General features: G+C 37.5%; 1 protein-coding gene across 2 annotated transcripts in view; it reads left to right on the top strand.

The window, feature by feature from the left end:
* Positions 1 to 23,083, top strand: part of RSPO3 (R-spondin 3) — an 89,133-nt gene that overhangs the window by 27,217 nt on the left and 38,833 nt on the right. For both annotated transcript variants that reach the window (XM_044249375.1, XM_044249386.1), the window contains exons 2-4: positions 7,344 to 7,535; positions 9,086 to 9,232; positions 14,791 to 14,988. In XM_044249375.1, the coding sequence (XP_044105310.1) occupies positions 7,344 to 7,535; positions 9,086 to 9,232; positions 14,791 to 14,988 (537 nt within the window). The remainder of the gene's footprint in view (positions 1 to 7,343; positions 7,536 to 9,085; positions 9,233 to 14,790; positions 14,989 to 23,083) is intronic.

The raw sequence follows: 23,083 nt of genomic DNA, 5'->3' as shown, positions 1-23,083 counted from the left end.
AAGAAAGGACAGATGCAGAACTAGCTCTGATTACAGAATTCCACTGGCCTCTTTTCCCTGCCCTATTACTTACGGTCACTACAGGGAGAAGAGCAGGAAGTTAATGTTGTGAAGACAAGTATGTGTTAGGAATACTTATATTATATATATATATATATATATATATTTATATTTATATTTTAATCTTTAAAATAATATTATTAAAAAAACTTTTATCAAATTTGTCAATTTATCTTTTAATCTTTGAATTATAAAATCACTATATTACTTTGATGTATTTATCACTTACTAGAAACTTAAGTTAAACCTTTTATAAACCTAAAGCCTACCAAATTTTGTACTTCTGGGAACTCTCTAGCCACAAATAAATGACCACCAGAGGTAATTGGCAACATGCAATATTGGATTTCTTCCACACAGCAATTTACAGTAGATGTGAGTACATTTGCAGTTGGGTTTTAGAAGAGAATTAAACTAAGGCAAATCCTTGAAGCCTACACTAAAATTGTTAACAGGAACGGAGCTTAGATGTCAGTGCTGCAGTTGGTTCAGTATATCATAAGCATTGAAGGGCATAGCCAAAGATTGTGTATTTACCAAATGCTCTACCATTTAAAACTCTATGTTCTGGATGTTTTATCAAAGAAGTTAGTTGAGGGGCACCTGAGTAGCTCAGTCCGTTAAGTGTCCAACTTTTGATTTTTTTTTTTTAAGATTTTATTTATTTGACAGACAGAGACCACAAGTAGGCAGAGAGAGAGAGAGAGGAGGAAGCAGGCTCCCCACCGAGCAGAGAGCCCAGGGGGCTCGATCCCAGGACCCTGGGATCATGACCTAAGCCAAAAGCAGAGGCTTTAACCCACTGCCCAGGCAACTCCCAACTCTTGATTTTGGCTCAGGTCATAATCTCAGGGTCATGAGATCAAGCCCCGAGTGGAGCAAGGTCGAACGCCCTTCCCCCTTTAGCTCTGAACTCAGCAGGAAGTGTCCTTGAGGTTCTCTCTCTCCCCCTCTCTTCGCTGTCCCTTCCCCTGACACTGCTCTTTCTCTATATATATACTAAATAAATAAATACTTTTTAAAAATGGATCAACTCTCACTCATGCCTATAGCCTTTATGTTGCATCAGTTATGCATTACAAGATTATCAAATACAGAAATAGTAGGAAGGCTCAACAGCCAGAGAAATTGAAGTCACTCAGGGAGTATCGACAGTTCTGACACTGAAAATTGGTTTAAATTATGCATTAATATATACTCTTTTCATACTTAACCTTTGTATACCAGTTAGGAAAAGATGCTTTCCTATTTCCCAATTTTAGGGAAAGGTACACTAATTTTACCATGTATTTGACACATTTGTAAAAAAGAAAGTCCTAACTTAACATTTCCATGAATTTTGCTCATTGTTCCACTCATATTTATCCTTGTTACACATCTAAAGTTTGCTTATGTATAAAGAAATTGTTACCCGATAACAAAGATCTAGACTCTAACCTTTGATCTAAACTTACTATTTGCCTTAAAGTTTTAGCATTTTTTTGAGTCTTAGTTTCGGGTTTCGAAATAAATAATTGTGATGGCTTCTATGTTTACTAACAATAGTTACTATAGTTAATTTAGCTTCTTGTGAGATGTATGCTTTGAAAGCAAAAGTGGTGTAGAAATACAAAGTATTGTTAAAAATCAGCTGAAAGATTATGCTGAGTGAAATCAGTCAAGCAGAGAGAGTCAATTATCATATGGTTTCACTCATTTGTGGAGCATAACCAATAGCATGGAGGACAAGGGGCGTTAGAGAGGAGTAGGGAATTTGGGTAAATTGGAAGGGGAGGTGAACCATGAGAGACTATGGACTCTGAAAATCAGTCTGAGGGGTTTGAAGTGGCGGGGGGGTGGGAGGTTGGGGTACCAGGTGGTGGGTATTATAGAGGGCACGGCTTGCATGGAGCACTGGGTGTGGTGAAAAAATAATGAATACTGTTTTTCTGAAAATAAATAAATTGGGAAAAAAATCAGCTGAAAATATGTCTTTTTCTCTGACCAAATGTCCGTTATTTTGGACCATGTTTCCTTCTTCTGGCATTCTTCATCTCCTCTTTCAAGGTGTCTTCTCTAATTAAGTAGCTATAGCCAGAGACGCTCATTTACCTCTCTGGCAACCATTATAATATTAAGTTCCGTATATTAAGCATCACTTCCGGATATTTAATAAAATCTGTAAAAGCAGTGATCCCAAGCCACATTTATATTTTTAGACTTTTTTATTCTACGCACTGGCCCTACCACTCTAACCATAGGCTTTCTCCCCCAGCTGTCCCTCACCTTTTCTGTTCACTGACAGGAGCTCAAAACACACCTTCTCAAATCCTCTTTCTTGTTCAGTCCACATTTTGTTACTCACCATTTTGATTGAGTCTACCTCCTAAATGTCCTTTGGAGTGTTCATACCTTCCGCAACACATTACACTGCCTTTACTATATTTTAAGCTATCATCGGTCTTTTACCTTGATCACTACATGATTCTTCCAGTTTCTGTGCCTTTCATACTGCCAGAGAAACTACCATTCTAATACAAATGTGATCACGTCACTCACCAGATTGAAATCCCCCATATGAACAGAATAATTTCCTTGGCACAGCCCACAAAGTGTTCCGTAATCTAAATCTGTCCTGCGCTTCCGATCTTTTTATAGTCCTCATTTTTCCATTCACCACTATTTAGGCATCAGCTGCACTGAGCTCATGCCAGTCTCCTTCCTGATGTAGATAATTGGAGTGTCCCCTCCTCTAGCCCCACCATGGCCACTTACATACTGATAACCTCAACTCATTTTCTTATTTTTATTTAAATTCAGTTAGCCAACATATAGTTCATCATTAGTTTCAGATGTAGAGTTCAACAGTTCATCATTTGCGTATAACATTCAGTGCTCATCACATCACCTGCCCTCCTTAATGCCCACCACCCAGTTACCCCATCCCATCTACCCCTCCCCTCCAGCAACCCACAGTATGTTTCCTATAGTTAAGAGTATCTTGTGGTTTCTCTCTCTCTCTGATGACTTTCCATTCAGTTTCCCTCTCTTCCCCCTATGGTCCTGTGTACTGTCTCTTACATTCCACTTATGTGTGAAACCAAATGATAATTGTCTTTCTCTGATTGACTTATTTTACTTAGCACAAACCCTCCAGTTCCATCCATGTCAATGTAAATGGTAAGTATTCATCTTTTCTGATAGCTGAGTAATATTCCATTGTATATATATACACCACATCCTCTTTATCCATTCATCTCTCTATGGACATCTCAGCTCTTTCCATACTTTGGCTATTGTGGACATTGCTGCCATAAATATTAGGGGTGCAGGTGCCCCTTCAGATCAATACATTTGTATCCTTGGAGTAAATACCTAGTAGTGCAATTGCTGGGTCACAGGGCAGCTCTAGTTTTAACTTCTTGAGGAACCTCCATACTGTTTTCCAGAGCAGTTGTACCAGGTTGCATTTCCACCAATAGTGTAAGGGGGTTCCCCTTTCTCCACATCCTTGACAACATTTGTTGTTTCCTGAGTTGTTTGTTTTAGCCATTTTGACTGGTGTGAGGTGGTGTCTCATTATGGTTTTGATTTGTAGTTCCCTGATGGCAAGTGATGTGGAGCATTTTTTTCATGTGTCTGTTGGCCATCTGGATGTCTTGGGAGAAATAGCTGTTCATGTCTTTTGCCCATTTCTTGACTGGATTATTTGTTTTGGGGGTGTTAAGTTTGATAAGTTCTTTTTTTTTTAAGGATTTTATTTATTTATTTAACAGATCACAAGTAGGCGGAAAGGTGGGGGGGTGCGGGGGAAGCAGGCTCCCTGCTGAGCAGAGAGCGGGATGTGAAGCTCAATCCCAGGACCCTGGGATCATGACCTGAGCTGAAGGCAGAGGCTTTAACCCACTGAGCCACCCAGGCGCCCCTAATAAGTTCTTTATAGATCTTGGATACTAGCCCCTTATCTGATAGATCACTTGCAAATATCTTCTCCCAGTCTGTAGGTTGCCTTTTAGTTTTGTTCAACTTGTTTTCTAAGATTGGATTTAAACCTTAAGTATTTCATGAAACCTCATCACCACAAACACCTCCATTGCTCATATGAAGTAATAATCCAAATGCTGTTTGAAAAAAGGGTGATTCATTTTGTATTTGATTCAAATACAAAATGAAGTTATTATTAGAATGGAAAAGAAGAAGTATGAAAAAAATAGAATTTAAGGGGCACCTGGGTGGCTCAGTCAGTTAAGCATCTGCCTCTGGCTCAGGTCATGATCCCAGGGTCCTGGGATTGAGTCCTGCATCAGGCTCCTTGCTCAGTGGGGAGTCTGCTTCTCCCTCTGCCCCTGCTCCTGCTCCCTACCACCAAATAAATAAATAAAATCTTTTAAAAAAATAGAATTTAATTTCCTAAGTTTAGAATCACAAGATTTTAAGGCTGAAATAGTTACAGTCAATCCAGACCAAAGTTTTCTGTGGTTTCCATATAAAAAGTAAAAACTTGCCTTAAGATGAAGTTTGGGAAATTTGTACCTAGTTGTGTAATACTGACTGTATAATTTGAGTGACCCTTATACAGCATTCAAGAAATAGTTACTACTCAACTGTAAAAAAAAAAAAAAACCCTAGAATCATAGAATCTGAGCTTCACAGTCTCAATTTTTCCCACTTCTCACAGCATAACACTGAAACTTTCCTGAAGAAATAAAGTTTGCCATTATTTGTGCCTGCCCATAACTGGAACTTCCTGATTAAACACAAATAGAAATTTTCTTTGCCAATCAGGGCAATTATGTCTTCTTTACTTTTTCAAAAATCTACTTTGCCAAACACTTTTTTCTAAAAAGGCAAAAATTGAAAAAAAACAAGCAATAGCCCAACATTATGAGTTGATTATTAGATTTCTTCGGTGAAAGTTTTAAAGAATTGAGCGAAGTACCTTGGCATATCTCATAATTTTGGTGGGAACTCTTACTAACTATGGGTCCTTTTATGGGGCTTTTTCCTGGAGAAGTTTCCAAACACCCAAAACCCAAAATTTATAATGAAATGCATTTTAAGGTACATCCTTTTTGAGGCTTTGCACCTCTAAATCATGTTACTTTTCGTAACTGATTTGAAGTTATATCATAATTAACAGAAGTTTCGAGGTGCTTGAAATTACAATTTTGTTCCCTTTGAGCAGCTGCATTTCAGAGTTAAAGATAGGTTGCTGTGGACCAGTCAAACCCATCTGCATTCAAACTCAGAGTCACTGACTGCCCTGGGATTGAAGTGATTTTCTTTCAAAGTGAGGTCAACTTCTCCATAGACAGTTCTTATGAGGTTTTACCTGTATCTCTGGTGTCTTAAAATGGGCCAAACCAGCTTCTGAGCACAGGATGCTTTCTTCATCCCTTTTCTTTTTTAGGGTCTTTCCCTACTTAAAATGTATGTACACGTTTTCTGTAAGTCTCCAATGCTGACTTACTGGCATGAAAAATGATCCTGTTACTTGGAAAACAGTTTTCACTTACAAGTCCCCCAGGTCCTATAATGTCTAAACCTCCTGTGCCATTTTATATGTCCGTCCCACCCCATAGAGGAGCATGTACAGGAAAAGCAAACTTCCCTTCCCCCACATATTTCCTCAGTCTATTTACAAAACGTCTTGGAATGAGAATGAGCTGCTTGTGGTTCCTGTGGCTGATTCAGGGATGGTTTCCTCTAGGCAGAGGATGCTGGTCAACCAAATGACCTCTCTGCAGCTAACCCTTGCACCCCTGTGGTAAGGCTGATTGGGCTTATGGGTACCGCCTTCTAACTAAGCCTGGTGGGATTTGTTTTTGTGGTAAAGAACTTAGCAAGAACCAAACATCACTCTGAAGTCAAACCTGATAATGACAAGGCCCATCAGAGCCCAGTCCCACTACCAACAACAAAAGAAACCAGAATACATTGGGATACATTTATACTCCTGTGCATCAACCTTTGTTTCTCAGAAAGGTCACAATTTTTCCCTTCCAGATTCCTGGAAGGACAGTAAAGCTACTTAATTGCATTTGACACAGAGTACATGAGAAGAAAACATCCCAAACACCAGATATGTGAGAGATGTACTTCAGTCAGCCCTTTTCCCACAGCTCGTATGTATGTGCTGATGACCAGTTAATAGTCATAAGAAGGTTTAAAGTTGTGAAGATCTTTAAACATGAATCTTGCACATGTTTGTTTAAATCTGTTCAGACTTGCTAATGAATAATCTCACCGCCACAGGTATATGTGTAGCTCTAGTCTTTAGTGTCATGTCCTCACTAAATACATATTTCACTTGAGTAGATGGAAGATTAAAACAAAAGAACCATAAGAATTCTCTCCTCTAGGGGTGCCTGGGTGGCTCCGTCGTTAAACATCTGCCTTCAGCTCAGGTCATGGTCCCAGGGTCCTGGGATGGAGCCCCGCGTTGGGCTCCCTGCTCAGCAGGGAACCTGCTACTCGCTCTCTCACTCCCTCTGCTTGTGTTCCCTCTCTCGCTGCCTCTCTCTCTGTCAAACAAACAAAATCTTAAAAAAAAAAAAAGATAAAATGAACATTATAAATATTATGAATTATAATTAGTAATATAAATAACCACATATGATCATGTGGAAATACTAGTAAGATAAATATCACATTTTCTTCATTGTATCAATTTGAACTGATACATATAAAACTCCTGTGAAAGGAAATTATTTTGAGAAAGCATGGGAGAATGGATTCCAAGGAACTATGTTAGTTTCACAATCAATTTACATGGGAACAAAGGGTAAAACTGTGTTCGCTAACAGACCACAGTTGAAAAAAGATATCCTAAAAGGAAGTATCCTTGCTCAAGTTAAACCTTCATCTATGTTGTCATCCTTGCTTGAAGAAATTAGATGCATGCTTTTCATCCACCACATAAATGACAAGCAAACTAATGTGCATTGATTTCAGTGCAAAATTATCCAGTTTCCAATCTTCCAGGATCCTGGTTCAATGAGAATATTTTCATTACGTGTGCGTGTGCGTGTGCATGTGTGTGTGAGAGAGATCTATAAATAGTTTGAGGCAGTATATTCTTAGTTTCCAAATTCCCAAACTCTAAGAACTTTTAATTAAAAACTATGTATGTATTAAAGGGAAATAGTAGATCATAGAAAAGGGAAACGAAAATTCCAACTCATTCACCCTTTACCACCAATTGAAACCTAATGAAAAGTGTACCATCTGCCTAGAGAATGTCATCGAACTTCTGTATTTATAATTTAACATTTGTTTTTATCTTTCTGCATTTGTCCCTTCAGTGCATCCTAACGTCAGTCAAGGCTGCCAAGGAGGCTGTGCAACGTGTTCAGATTACAATGGATGTTTGTCATGTAAGCCCAGACTATTTTTTGTTCTGGAAAGAATTGGCATGAAGCAGATTGGAGTGTGTCTCTCTTCATGTCCAAGTGGATATTATGGAACTCGATATCCAGATATAAATAAGTGTACAAGTAAGTGCTACATGGCATTATGTTTTTATCTCATCCTTGGGGACTTCCCAGATTTATTGGCCTCTAGAGTATTTGTGATATTCAGTGTTCAGGAAATAATGATAAATTACCTGATAATTAGAATAAACCATACTTGGACTTAGCCCTCAGAGCAGGAAAATTTTCACCTCTTGCAAAAAGCACTCAACTTTTGTGTTACTGTTGTTTTACATTATAAAAGCAAACACTGAGAACCTGATTATTACTCATGGAACGTATAGAAAAGTACAGTAACCATTAATGCCATCTGAGTTCCATTATGATCATAACATCCAAGTATTTAATGACTTAAAGAATAAATTCAGCTGTATTTGCTTCAAGGATTCCAGTATAGCCAGTGAAACATTTATCTATCTGTTGGAAATGAACGTTGAAAACACTGTCATTATCCCCTCTCATCTGGACACTGAAAGTCTACTCTCCCCACTGTAGACACAGTAACTTTTTAGAATCTAAATTCAGAAGTATCATTCCTCTGTCATACACCACACGTAGCCCTGCCTTCCTCTCCTACTCTTCTCCTGTGAATGCATCTCAGCGATTTTCCACTGACATCACTGGTCTTCTTGCAAGATCTTCCCACCTCAGGGCTTTGCAGTTACTGTTCTGACAGTTTGGAAAGCTCTTTACCTACCTACATCTTTGCTTGGTTGGCTCTCTTCTTTCATTCAAGATTCTGCTCGTATGTCACCTTCTCAGGGAAGCATTCCATGACCTGCTTACTCACAATAATCAACCTTTTCCCCTTATCGGTCATTTGCCATAGTTCTTGCTTCCAGAGCACTTATCACTCTGGAACCACTTTTCTCTGTGGTCCTGGGTTAGTTACATAATCTTTCTGAGCCTTGGTTTCCTTATCTATAAAATGGAAATTAAAATAGGAGCTGTCTCACTGGGTTATTGTCCTCACAATAACCTCCACAACTTAAACCTCTTAAGTGACTTAATATTATAACATATTTGCAGTGGTATCTGACTTACAATAATCACTATATAAGGGTCAGATGTTATTATTTATTGTATCTCCCCTCCTAAAATGTAAACTCTGTGAAGTCTTTATCTCTCTTGTATGCTCTGCTGTCAAGCAATATCTAGAATAGTGCTAGGCACATAGTGGACAATCAAATATTTGTTGAATGAATGAATGAATAGACTGCCAAAAGAGCCCAAAAGCAGTATCTAGTATATTTCGTTAAAGCTCTGATCAAACACTTTTTACTGTCATTTAATATAAATAAATACTTAGTCTTATAAACATTTTTGGCAATAGACATATTGCCAAAAACTTTTCATAGGGCTATCGATACAATAATTTCAAAATCAATGGCTAATGTATATCAACTGAATGACTGTGGAAGAATTCATAATTCAGTCTGGCAAATTAATTTTGAATCCTAAGCGTGTTTGACACAAAAGTCTCCTGTGCCTATAATGTAAGTATACAGACCTGGACCAGCAATAGATAAGTGAAGATAATGAAAGCATATTTCTTTCCTTTTTTTCTATTTCAGAATGCAAAGCTGACTGTGATACCTGTTTCAACAAAAATTTCTGCACAAAGTGTAAAAGTGGATTTTACTTACACCTTGGAAAGTGCCTTGACAATTGCCCAGAAGGGTTGGAAGCCAACAACCATACCATGGAGTGCGTCAGTATTGGTGAGAAGGAACTCGAAGGTTTATAGGGGAGGAGAAACACCTCAAATGATAATGTCAGTCTCCATGGAAGTGCTGCTTCAAGTCTTATTTCACAACTACCTGAGAGACTATTTCCAAGAGGCCTTCTTCATCCTTCCTTACAAAGATACCATCTTAATAGAGTTCCCACAGCCTTACCCAGCATGTATCACAATATAATTTAACACCCCATGGGTGCCCCATTATTTCTGAGAGACTGTTGGCAACTCTTTCAGCTATTCTGATCATTACATATTTATTTTATATCATTATGATACAGTGAAGTTCTACTTAATTTATTATAGACATACTTGCATATGTCTTAATATAATACACACACACACATATATATATATTTGGTCTTAAACTAAATTTCCACATTAGGATGAGTTTCACAAAACACCTAGGTCTGAGGTGAAACATGAGTAATGTTGTTTTCCAAGAGGAGAAATCACTCTCTTGGTATGGTCTGTTGACACTCAGTAGATGAGCCACAGATCTACAGAACTGGAGTTGATATAGTTGAAAATACAACTTTTTTTCTCTTGCACTGCTTTGCTGAAATGCCCTACTTGCACAGAAACAAGAAGAGGACTTGGGACTCACTCAGACTAACAGGAGGACACAAGTCACAGGGTCTGATTAAATGCAGGCTGAATTTCCTGGGAGGGACGTCCCTCAGACCAGTTGTTTGTCTAAATAATGGATCACTGTCAGGCTCTATTTTCCCTCTTTTGAGTGTTGCACAGCTACTACAGCTATGAGTTTGATGAACAGTTGGGGAACAGATGCTAAGTCAAAAGGGAAAACAGCATACTAAATCTCAAAATCCCCTGGGCAAGAGCTACAAGAACCTTTGATGCTGCACTGATATTGGCGTATGCACGCAAATATTCTCCTGATTCAGTACAAGATAGTCTCCAGGACTCCCCTGCGGTCCGCACAGATAGATCTATTAGAATCAAAAGTGTAGAATAATAACTCTTAATGTGGTGGTTCACCTGTTTCAGGTCCACAAGAAACACTTAGTTCTAAACAAACTTCGTAGAAGAATGAAATGAATAGATGATATTTTAAAGATAATTTCAGAAGCATCTGGAAAACAGCAAGCATGAAACAGTTCATGGCTCATTTTAGTTTAGTCTCCCCCCCCCAGTCAGTAAAGACACAGAGAAACGACTTCGAAATAGGGTAAAACATACATGAGAAAACACTTCAAGTCCATCTCTTTGTAAGTCCTGAGGGCTGATGATTAAAGGTAATAAGTTCCAAACTGTGGAAGAAATAGGAAACAGTTCTGTGGGAGTACTCAAGGACAGAAATTCAGGATGAGTTGCAGAAATTTTGTGGTCTTTCTCAACCCAGAAAAAAGAGCACATGTTTAGATTCTCTTAGCTGTTGAAAGTGTAGCATTCAGTCCTTGAAAGGCTGTTTATCATAAATGTATTAATGTTTTTCTATCATAGAGAGCATTTAGCACCTGGCATTGTTGGATTAACTAGTAAAGCTGACTGGTAATTTCTCCTACTATTTAGATAAAAACTATCTCTTTTTTTTTCTTTTTTCTTTTTTTTTTTTTCAAAAACAATCTCTTAACACAGTTAAATTTAAGTAATTTATATGTTTAAGAATAGGGGTTAACAATCTAAAAGCCATTTAGTGAATCTGGCTCATTGAACAGTTAGGTGTAAATGACCTAGACAGGGTAATAGTGCAAATCCATGACTTTGGTTCAGGGCTCTCTCTTGTCACTTGCTGAAAGGGATGCCTCCTGTCATGTGCTCTCTAACCAACAAGCAGTAGGTGAGCCATGACTGAGCTTGCCCTGGAATTTCACGAAAAATGATGACCTGCTTGCTTGGCACAAAGAAACATTAAAGCTTATTCCTTTAACAGAGATGAAACTATGACCGAGAGCATGAAATAATGGTTCCAAGGACACATTGTGAGTTATTGGCCAGTTATTAGTATCTTGACTCTAGCTCTCTGGTGCTCACCAAAGATACTGAAGAAGGTGTCCCTCCCTTTGCTGAAATTGATACTGTGTCACTTGTTTCTTACCCAGATTATTATTTAGAGGAAAGGTCATATACAGAGAAAATGCCACCCTGATGTAAAGCTAGGGGAAAGACTTAAGTTTCAACATATCCACTCCTCGTGGTTTGTTGTCAAATTAGGCATAATGTCCATTGAACCCAGTCTTACAGGAGAATAGAGTTCTATTCCATGCTCTAGATACTTGCGTCCTTTCTGTGCACTGTCCTCATGTCATCCTTTTTGCCCCTCTTGGAGAGTTGGCCTTGTTCAAGTATTCACAGAGGAAGATACCCAGCTTTGAACAGTGAGTAGCAAGGAACATGCCCTTTGCTATGTTCTTAATGGAACCATGCAATTGGTCAACAAGAATGAGAGCAAACGAGTAATGGTGTTATAAGGTCATTACCGGTGGGAGCATCTAGTTCAGCTTTTCTCCCAATTCAAGAATCCCTCTTAGAGCATTTAAGATGATCACAAAACGGCCACTTCGAGGGACAGGAAGCTAATGACACTTTTGAGACCCTTGCTTCATTAGTGAATAGTTAAAGATTTCCATTGTTAATATTGTTTTTAATACAGAAAATAGAAGAAATAGAGAAAATGAGTGATTTTGTTTTTTTCCTTAGTTTTCTCTTAACCAAATGATGCTCCAGTTCTGTATCATTCATTTAACGACCTGAGTGTAACTTAAATCACAATCCTTTTTGTTATCTTTACATGTTTTCCAAAGTTTCCAATTTTCCAGAAATATTTTTAGAAACTAATATTATAGATTCATTCTACAGTATTTCTCTAGGAAAAACTCTCTTCCTCTCTACCTCTCAAGGCTTTATAACTAGCCCCCCTTTTTTTAGATCTTTTTAATATCTGAACTCATAAGTTTTCAGTATTTTCCCTCCTTCTTCCTCAATGGAATTATCTAAGATTGTCATTAGAATTTCATTTTTCGGGCACCTGGGTGTCTCGGTGGGTTAAAGCCTCTGCCTTCGGCTCAGGTCATGATCCCAGGGTCCTGGGATCCAGGTTCGCATCAGGCTCCCTGCTGAGCCTCCTCTCTCTCTACCTGCCTCTCTGCCTACTTGTGATCTCTGTCTGTCAAATAAATAAATAAAATCTTTAAAAAAAAAAAAAAAGAATTTCATTTTTCGGGGCACCTAGATGGCTCAGTCAGTTAAGCATCCAACTCTTGATCTTAGCCGAGGTCTTGACCTCAGGGTTTTGAGTTCAAGCCCCATATTGGGCTCCATGCTGGCTATGGAGCCTACTTTAAAAAAAAAAAAAAAAGAAAGAAAGAAAGAGAATTTCATTTTTAGAACCAATAGTCATATGACTAAGGACTCCTAGCTGTAATTTTAAAAATCTTTTTTTCTAAAGTCTAAATACACATTTGTCTAGACCACCTTTGCAACTGTGAAAAAACACCAATGTTCTGGTCATTTTCACATCAGGTAATTTTTTTTCTAATTTAGTCCTCTTCGTTCTGGCAATAAATGAATATTAGACAAAGTGATAGCTCACAAACTTTGATTTTTATTTTTCCATTTGCTTTCTTAGAGATGGTTTTATTTGTGCTAAAAATTCACTGCTTTTGTATCATTAATACCAGGTTGGGAGATATGTCCTTAATTGGCAAAAGATACAATATCATTAAGTGACTTTGTGCTCTTTTCTTTTAAAAAAAAAAAGATTTTACTTATTTCTTTGAGAGAGACTGAGAGAGAGTATAAGAGCAGGGTGAGAAGAAGACTCCCTGCTGAACAGGGAGCCCATTGTGGGGCTTGATCCCAGGATTTTGGGATCATGCCTTGAGCCGAAGGCAGGTGCTTAACTGACTGAGCTACCAAGGCACCCCTGTTGCTCTGTTCTTTGACTAACATCATTATGTTAGAACTAAACATGAAAACTAAGAGTGGCTCAGTAAGGTTCATTTAAGTCACAGAAACTTAAATTCACTAATTTAGTCATTAGCGTTCAACTCTTGTGTTACATTCAGATACCTGATGGCAACTATAAAAGCATGTAAAAGAATGTGTGGCAAAAGAATTTAAGTTTCTAAAACATTTAGGTTATATTTTTTGAGGTTGCGTGAAAGAATTTTGCTCTAAAATAAGGATCCTTTAAATCAGTAGGCAGCAAGAAAGGTTAATGGAAACATGTTTTATGGAAAGAATCTTATATCATCTAAAGAATTATTGCTGCAAGCTGTTTCAGCTATTGTAAATTAGGAAGTTGTATGAACAAAAATAGAATAATAGCATCTTGCAGATACTCACTTTGGTTAGAAGTGCAGAAATCTGTTACAAGACTCTGGAAAGCCATGATTGAGAAAAGAGATTAATACATATAAAAAAGGGGGGGGGATCTACAGAAGAAGCTTTAGAAAAATTACATCTGTTCATCTTAGAAATCATTTCTTCACATTGATTCTAGAAGCAGTTTCTCAGCTGAAATTGACCCAGAATCCACTTAAAATAGATGCTGCTATTTCTGAACCATTCCTGTTAATAAATAATATTTAAGTATTCAACTGCACATGAAGTGGAAAAAGCAGTGAATCCAGGTCAATGACCTGGATGCCTTTTTTTTTTTTCTTTTAAGATTTTATTTATTTGGCGTAGAGAGAGAGCAGGGGGAGCAGCAGAGGAAGAAGGAGAAGCAGGCTCCCCACCGAGCAGAGAGCCCAATGCAGGGCTCCATCCCAGGACCCTGGGATCATGACCTGAGCTGAAGGCAGAACATGGACATCCCATGGACACCTTTTTTGCTTAACCATTATCTAGCACAGAAGTTCTCCAAAGGTGTTCTTTGTACATGCAAATCGGCACCGTATGTATTGTTAAAAATAAAAATTCTCGGGGTGCCTGGTTGGCTCAGTGGGTTAAAGCCTCTGCCTTCGGCTCAGATAATGGTCCCAGGGTCCTGGGATCCAGGTTCGCATCAGGCTCCCTGCTGAGCCTCCTCTCTCTCTGCCTGCCTCTCTGCCTACTTGTGATCTCTGTCTGTCAAATAAATAAATAACATCTTTAAAAAATAAAAATAAAAATTCTCAGACCTGGTCCCAGACAACTGAATGAGAAACCCCAGGGGTGGGGTCCAATGGTCTGTGCTTCAGCGAGCCCTCCAGGTGATTCTATTGCACGCTGAAGTTCAAGAAGCAGATCTGTAGCACATAATAATGACTAGTCTATCATGTTATGGTCAGGATCAATCAATAAAGCCTTGGTCAATTGCGAGTAATTGTATTAGCGCCCAGGTTTATAAATCTAGAGTGAAAAGTAAACCTAATTCAAGAATAAGTTTACCTGATACTTTATAAGCATGAAAATATTATATTTCTACCTTTCCCTTTCTCTTTGTTTTCTTGAAGTCATCTTGCCCAAGTTTGTTCTACAGGATTTCTCAGAATTTGAACAAGTATTGATAGAAGCAAATATTTTTGTTTCTTAAAAAATTGTGAAAATATCTGTGAACCCGCTGAGCCTGCTTCTGCTGTTCTGTTTCAGTGCACTGTGAGGCCAGTGAATGGAGTCCTTGGAGTCCATGCATGAAGAAAGGAAAAACGTGTGGTTTCAAAAGAGGGACTGAAACGCGGGTCCGAGAAATAACACAGCATCCGTCAGCAAAGGGTAACCTGTGTCCCCCCACCAGTGAGACAAGAAAGTGTACAGTGCAAAGAAAGAAGTGTCAGAAGGGAGAACGAGGTACAATCATACTAGCAAAATGTGCTTATTTGAATTCTCACAATTTGATACAAATTATTTCACTTATTTCTTAGGAAACATTTAATACTATTGTTTGTATCTAAAATCCTGAAAGGTATACCAACCAAACTGTATGTTGGCTGTAAATCACAGAATATAGATGTGCAGGGGTTTTTTTTAACATCTTAATTTTATTTTAGTTTTTTCGTGTTCCATTTCATTGTTTATGCACCCCGCCCAGTGCTCCATGCGATAAGTGCCCTCCTTAATACCAACCACCAGGCTCACCCATAACCTTCAGTTTGTTTCTCAGAATCCACAGTTTCTCATCTTTCATCTTCCCCTCCGATTTACCCCAATTCACTTTTCCTTTCCTTCTCCATGTCCTCCATGTTATTTCTTATGCTCCGCAAGTGAAACCATATGATAATTGACTTTCTCTGCTTGACTTATTTCACTCAGCATAATCTCCTCCAGTCCCATCCATGTTGATACAAAACCTTGATCCCCAGACCAGGCAAAGACCTCATCAAAAAAGAAAATTTCAGACCAATATCCCTGATGAATACGGATGCCAAGATTCTTTACAACATCCTAGCTAATAGGATCCAACAGTACATTAAAAAGATTATCCACCATTACCAGGTGGGATTTATCCCTAGGATGCAAGAGTGGTACAACATTTGCAAGTCAATCAATGTGATAGAACAAATCAATAAAAGAAGAGAGAAGAACCACATGGTCTGTCAGTTGATGCAGAAAAAGCATTTGACAAAGTACAGCATCCGTTCCTGATTAAAACTCAAAGTATAAGGATAGAGGGAACATTCCTCAACTCCATAAAATCTATCTATGAAAACCACACAGCAAATATTCTCAATAGGGAAAAACTGACAGCCTTCCCACTGAGATCAGGAACATGACAAGGATGTCCATTCATGCCACTCTTGCTCAACATAGTACTAGCAGTCCTAGCAACAGCAATCAGACAACAAAAAGAAAGAAAAGGTATTCAGATAGGCAAAGAGGAAGTCAGACTGTCTCTCTTCACAGACGACTTGATACTTTATATGGAAAACCCAAAAGACTCCACCCCCAAACTATTAGAACTCCTACAGCCATTCGGTAATGTGAAGGATAAAAAATGAGTGCACAGAAATCAGTTGCTTTCTTTACACTAGCAATGAAAATATAGAAAGGGAAATTAAAGAATCAATTCCATTTACTATAGATGTGCAGTTTTTAAAAAGAGAGTCTGATATCAAAACTATAAACTGCTATAGATGTGTGTTAATTTGATCTTGATGGAAAAATGATGCATTTTTTATTTTAGGCCTGTATTTGTCTTTTGGGTCATTATCTTTCTTATCCTTTCCAGTACCTAAAAAACTTTTGAGAAGCCTCATAAACATGAGATCTCATACTATGTGGTACAAGATCGTAGTGAAGCAACACCAGCCGTAAACATATTTTTTTTTTCACTGCTTACAAATCAGAGTAGTACAATTAGGTTGTAAGCTTTTGTAGCTAAAGCTATTTTAAAGGTTACACAGCATTTTTAAAAATATTTAAATGGATATGTGTTTCTACAGTATTTTTTTTCCAATTTATTTATTTTCAGAAAAACATTATTCATTATTTTTTCTACAGTATTTTTTAAAAGATGTTTCTTATTTATTTGAGAGAGAGAGAGAGTGTGGGAGGGAGAGGGAGAGAGAATCTGAAGCAGACACTCGACTGAGCACAGAGCCCAGTGCAGGGCTTGATCCTATGACCACAAGATCATGACCTGAGCTGGAGCCAAGAGTCAGACACTTACTTACCTGACTCAGCCACCCAGGCTCCCCAATACATGTTTCTAATGCTGATTTCACATTTGAAGTAAATCATTAAGGCTATATTTTATACATATAATTCAAGCATTAATGACATTTGATCCCCAGATTATTTTACTTTTACACTAACTTTATAAACCATATTATAGAACCTATTAGATCAATAATAAATAACTCTGTGAGAGGGGCACCTGGGTGGCTCAGTTGGTTCAGCATCTGCCTTCGGCTTAGGTCATAATCCTGGGGTCCGGGGATGGAGCCCCATGTTGAGTTCCCTGCTCAGCAGGAAGCCTCCTCCTCCTCCGCTCCCCCACTTGTGCTCTCTGTCTCAAATAAATAAATAAAATATTAAAAAATAATAACTCTGTGTTAGAGCTTGTTCTGAAGTCTCATGATTGCCAAGAAATACACTATTTAATATGGTGTTTTAGAGTAATTAAGTTTCCATTTAGGAGACCTGCAATTGTTGTCCTTTAAAATATAATTTTCCATCTTTCTCACTAATGTCCTCTACCTCACTGCCTACAAAGAAAGTTATATAGCTTTATGTACCTATTGGCAGCTCTGTTGAGCCAATAAATGATCCTCTCAATGAATTGCAGCTTGAAAGGAGTTTGGGTGCCTCTGTAGTTGAACTTCCTGTTCTTTATTTAATTCATTCTTTCATTCAGCATGGTTTTATTGAATTTTTACTTTGTGGCCACACACAGTGCTAAGTCTTGGGCATTCACAACTGAATAGGTTATTACCCCTATCCTGAAGGTATAATTAGGATCCAGTAGAAGGTTGAGATATTTATATAGATAATCATCATATCATATAGGAAAGGAAGATTATAGATACTTGAATAAAATTTAGTGGAACAGAGAGGGGAGAGTGCAAACATGAACATTGATCATTTAAGAAAGAATGTGGATCACTGGTACTTTGCAAAATGTCTTTGACTATACCAGAAGAATTGGCCATTATCAGAATGTATCCAGCCTGCTGTTGCTATTAGTAATCAAGTAGTTAATGTGATAAAATTTTTGAAGACATGGACGATTTTAAAGGGAACTTCAAGCTTTCGTAAATTTGTAAGAGGTTTTCATTAAAATTAGGTTTAAGGAATGAAAATTGGCTAGTGAAAAAGGTCTTTCTGGCATTTGTTACCAATTAATTTAAAACATCTTAAATTTTAAAAGTTGGATTTGGAAATCAAATATTTCATCACTCGACTTGTTGGTAAACTCCCATAGCCGTACATTTACTTATGTTTGCTACATTTTCTTGAAATTTAATGACTTACAGGTGGCCCTTGCTCATGTTATTCTTTCACAAAGATTCTACATTACTAATCAGTATTCAGCATACTTAACTTTTAAAATATAAGTGAAGAAAACCTTATCCAATAGAAAAATTAAATTATGATACTAGTATTTCATTTGAGAATGTGGTCTTCTAGTATATTTTGCTAGGACTTGACTTAAATATTAACATTGAAAATGTAAGTTTTTAAAACTAGCTATAGATAAGATAAATAATGGCACAAGAAGTTTAAAATAATAACCTGTGACATAAACTTGGCTTAAAAGTTTCTTCTGGTGTTTTTTCCTCTTCTCTGAGTAGGATATATTGCCATTTACATTTACTAAAAGAACTTCATCCAACTGGAAAAATTTAGGTAGATCACATTTATAATTCCAGATTTAGTTCCACTTTTGTTTAATCTTTATTCATCTTTGTATATGTCTCAAAAAGTTTTTTTCAAGTGGCCCAGAAATTTAACATAGGAAGGAAACCACTTCTCCCTTCATTTCTTACTTCCCTAACTTAATATTTTTCTTAACTTCTCTTGATGATAACTTACATACATGCTATCTGAACACAAAGAAACCAAATAGAAAAATAATAATGAACTCTGGTCAGGACACTATATCAAACATCATATCAAAATAATAATGCTACCTGGAGTCTTCTCATTTAGATTGTGAGATATGTATCATAAATATTCATGGAGATATATCGTGATAAATACAGTAAAGTGATAAAAGCTTGATTTCTCCTACTGCTGGAATAGCCGTTACACAAGTGGTTCCTAAATGCTTATAGACTTATAAAATAAGATCTTTCAGGCTCATGGTTTCAGCATTTCTAGAAGAATAAGCTAAAAGATTAGGTTCTTAAAATAAAAGTTAGCCTGAAAATCTTGAATTTAAACTTAAGTATATCATCTCTGTCTAAGAGGCTCACAAAAGACAGAGGTAGATAACTCATATTTGGAAAAGGTATGGCACATGTGTTCAGGATTTTTTTTCTGCTATGTTGTAATTGCCAAAGGCAAGGTCTCCAGGGAAGAATGATAAGATCCAGAAATGACTTTTTCCAAAATGTACACAAAGAAGCTGAATTGTGGAAGTAGTTTTTAGTAACAGAATGAGTTCTTCAAGTCATGAGATGTATTTTAATAAATATGTTGAAAAACTTGGTTGCAAAATCTTGTAAACATGCACTTTTTTTAACTAACATCCTTCTCATGTTTAGAATAGAGTAAATGAATATGAGGTTATAAATGTAATTTTTGTAGCCCCCTACATTTTTATTTGATGTACTATTTGTTTGCATATTTTAGAATTTTTCCCTTGCCTTTTAATCAGTCTTAATTGCTCCCTCAATTACCAGTTTTAATAAGAAATTAGTACTATTGCAGTATTTTCTAACTTGAGCCTATCTTAGTAGAACTATATATCTGAGATGTCCAACATATAACATATATTTTAAGAGAGTATAAAGGCTAACATATGGAGTAGTCTCACATGGGCATTAAAACAGAATATTGCAATGGAAGTAAACAAGGAGAAAAATGCATGTTCAGCAGTTTTCAACTTATATTTATTGACTCTTTTGATATACTGGACATCACTATCTTATAAAAGGGGTGTGAAACAGGACAAGGGAATATATATGTGCCTGTATTTGGTGAAAAAAGGTTGATACTATATGTGTAGAGGTACAGGGGGTCAGAGGAAGGAGAACCACTGAATATGTTTCTCATTCATTTGTACATTTCTTTAACTGGAGAGAATTTCTTGTGGCTATTGGGTTTTGAGGAAATTCACAAAGAATGAAAGAAATGATGTTCTTTAGCTAACTGCATGAAAAACATACTAATTAATTACATGTAGTGCATGATCTTGGGATAGAGAGGAGAAAGCAGAGCAGAGTCATGGAAGAAATGGGGCAGGGTCTACTTCCTTGATTCAAGAAGAAATAGCATCCCTCCAAGCAGAAAGAGAAAAGGATCCATTAGAATATAAATGCAGGCATACCTCAGAGATACTGAGGGTTTTGTTCCAGACCTCCATAACACAGCAAATATTGCAATAAAATGAGTGAAATTAATTTCTTGGTTTCCTAGGACATATGAAAGTTATGTTTACACTGTACTGTAGACTACTAAGTATGCAATAGCATTATGTCTGAAAAAAATGTACATACCTTAATTTTAAAATACTTCATTGCTAAAAAATGCTGGCCATAATCATGAGCTTAGTTCTCTTTTTGCTGGTGGAGGGTCTTGCCTCGATGTTGATGGGCTGCTGACTGAGTAGGGCAGTAGTTGCTGAAGGCTGGGACAGTTGTGGCAATTTCTTAAACTAAGACACAAATGAAGTTTGCCACATTGATCAGCTCTTCTTCCACAAATGATTTCTCTGTAGTTTGCAATGTCTTTGATAGCAATCTACCCACATTAGAATTCCTTCAACGCTGGAGTCAGTCCTCTCAAACTCTGCTACTGTTTTATCAACTACGTTTATAAACTAACCTAAATCCTTTGCTGTCATGTCAACAGTCTTCAGACACCTTCACCAGAAGTAGATTCCATCTCAAAACACCACTTTCTTGGATCATCCATTAGAAGCAACTCGTCTGTTCAAGTCCGATCATGAGATTGCAGCAATTCAGTCACATTTTCAGGTTTCATTTCTCATCTCTAGCTCTGAAAGCCCTGTGCCATCATCCTCCAGTGTAGGGCCGTTTGGTCTGCATTGCAAGTCTGTTTTCTGTGTGGTCACCTTCCTTGATGATCTTCGCTAGACCTTCTGGAGAACTTGCTGCAGCTTCTGCGTCCATACTTGCTGCTTCATCTTGCCCTTTAGACGGCAGCTTTCCCTAAACCTCTGAACCAACCTCTGCTAGCTTCAAACTCTTCCTCGGCAGCTTCCCCACCTCTCTCACCCTTCACAGAACTGAGTAAAGTTAGGGCCTCACTCTACATTAGGCTTTGGCTTAAGGGAATGTTCTGGCAGATTTGGGTTTTCTGTCCAGACCAATAAAACTTTGTATTGGCAATAAGACTGTATGCTCTCTTATTATTCATTTGTTCAGTGGAGTAGTACTTTCAGTGTCCTTCAAGAACTTTTCCTTTGCATTCCCAACTTGGCTACCTGGCACGAGAAGCCTGGCTTTCAGTGTGTCTCAGCTTTCAAAATGCTTTTCCTCACTCAGCTTAATCATAACTGGGTTTTGATTTAAAGTGAGAGATATGTGACTCTTCCTTTCACCTGAACGCTTAGAGGCCATTGTAGGGCTATTAATTGGCCCGATTTCAATACTGTTGTATCTCAGGGTATAAGGAGGCCCAAGAAGAGAGAGAATGATGGGGGAACAACCAGTCAGTGGAGCAGTGAGAATACATACATTTATCCATCAAGTTTACCATCTTGTGTGGGTGCCCCAAAACAATTACGATAATAACCTCAAAGGTCACTCACCACAAATCACCATAAAAAAACACAACAATAATGAAAAAAAATTGATATACCACAGGGATAAATAGGATATAGAGGCACAAAGTAAGTAAATGTTTTTGGGAAAATGGTGCCAGTAGACGTGCTGGATGCGGGGTTGGCACAAACCTTCAATTTGTAAAAAACAAAAACAAAAAGAGTGTCTGTGAAGACAATTAAGAAAAGTGCAATAAAGTGAGGTTTCCTTGTAAATAAAATGTCCAGAAATATTTCTAGGGAAGAGATAAATGTGGAAATTACTGCATTATTGGAATATATTATAGATCACATTATGTGCTTTCCCCAAATTAAAAGCAAAGTTGTAAAATTTATCTTGGTTTCACATAAGGTAAAGAATTATATGTTAATTAATAATCACTATTAATTATTTTCTCAAATACCAGTATTTGAGAAATAGCTCTCTATTTAAAATTAACAGCATTATCAGTTTTTTAAAAAATCAAGCAACTAAAAAATGATGAGTCTGCTTTGTTCCTAGGCTTGTTTCTCCTTTAGTTTACTTCTTAAAATCTTTATAACAACTATTCCAGTAAAGGATCATCCAGTTTTCTACAGGAAAGATTTATATTAGATATTCATTCAAATTCAAAATAAGACATTTAGCAAAGATTCCCAGAACAGTTCATCAGAATCCAGAGAGATGGATTCATTAGCTCAAATTTGTCGTATGCCAGTTGGCTAGATGTCCTCTCCCCACCTTCACTTCATGGAGGAAGACCAGCTGGCCTACAGACACTCATCCTGTGTGAGCCCTGGAGGATGTGAGCTTTCTGCTCCTTCCCTGCACCCAATTAATAGACTAGCCCCTTGAGATAGGTCAGAGAAAATTTGAGAAAATACAGAGCAGAAATAATCATGGCATTAGAGATGGTTGTTCTCCACTTGGTGTGATTTTGTTCCCCAGGGGACATTTCTGAATATCACAACTTGGGGGAGGGAAACTACAGGCATCTAGGTAGGGGAGGGGTGCTGCTGAATACACGACCTTGCACAGGGCAGCAGCAGACAACAAAAACTATCTGCTAATAGTGCAAGCAGAACTCAACAGTATCTCTCTGTTATCCCTTCTTGGGACATACTCAGCCCCTACTGAAATGGGTTATTTGTCCAAATTCTGGGGCAGACCAGTTGCCACCAATGAAAACACTCAAAAGGTATGAATCCTTGGTAAAGACCAGATGGTGGAACAGAGGGGGAAATTTTCCTCCCCAATATAAAGGGAATAATCAAATTTATCAAAAATTAATATTGCTTAATTTAAAATATTGCAGCACAGAAATTTTCAGGTATATTTAAAACTTCCAAGAAAAGTAGTCCATTGCAGTAAATAACATCCTTCACTCTCAGAGAGATGTTTATTAGTATAAATGTATATACCTCCTCTTAAAAGCTAAGGCAAATTTTATCATTTAATGTCCTCAATGGAGAAGCCTGGCAGTTGCTTAACCATGATTTTCCCATCTTCTCACC

The sequence above is a fragment of the Neovison vison genome, chromosome 1 (genome assembly GCF_020171115.1).
Source record: "Neovison vison isolate M4711 chromosome 1, ASM_NN_V1, whole genome shotgun sequence".
NCBI lineage: Eukaryota > Metazoa > Chordata > Mammalia > Carnivora > Mustelidae > Neogale > Neogale vison.
The sequence above is the reverse complement of the archived record's forward strand: the minus strand, read 5'-3'. Positions and strand labels throughout refer to the sequence as shown.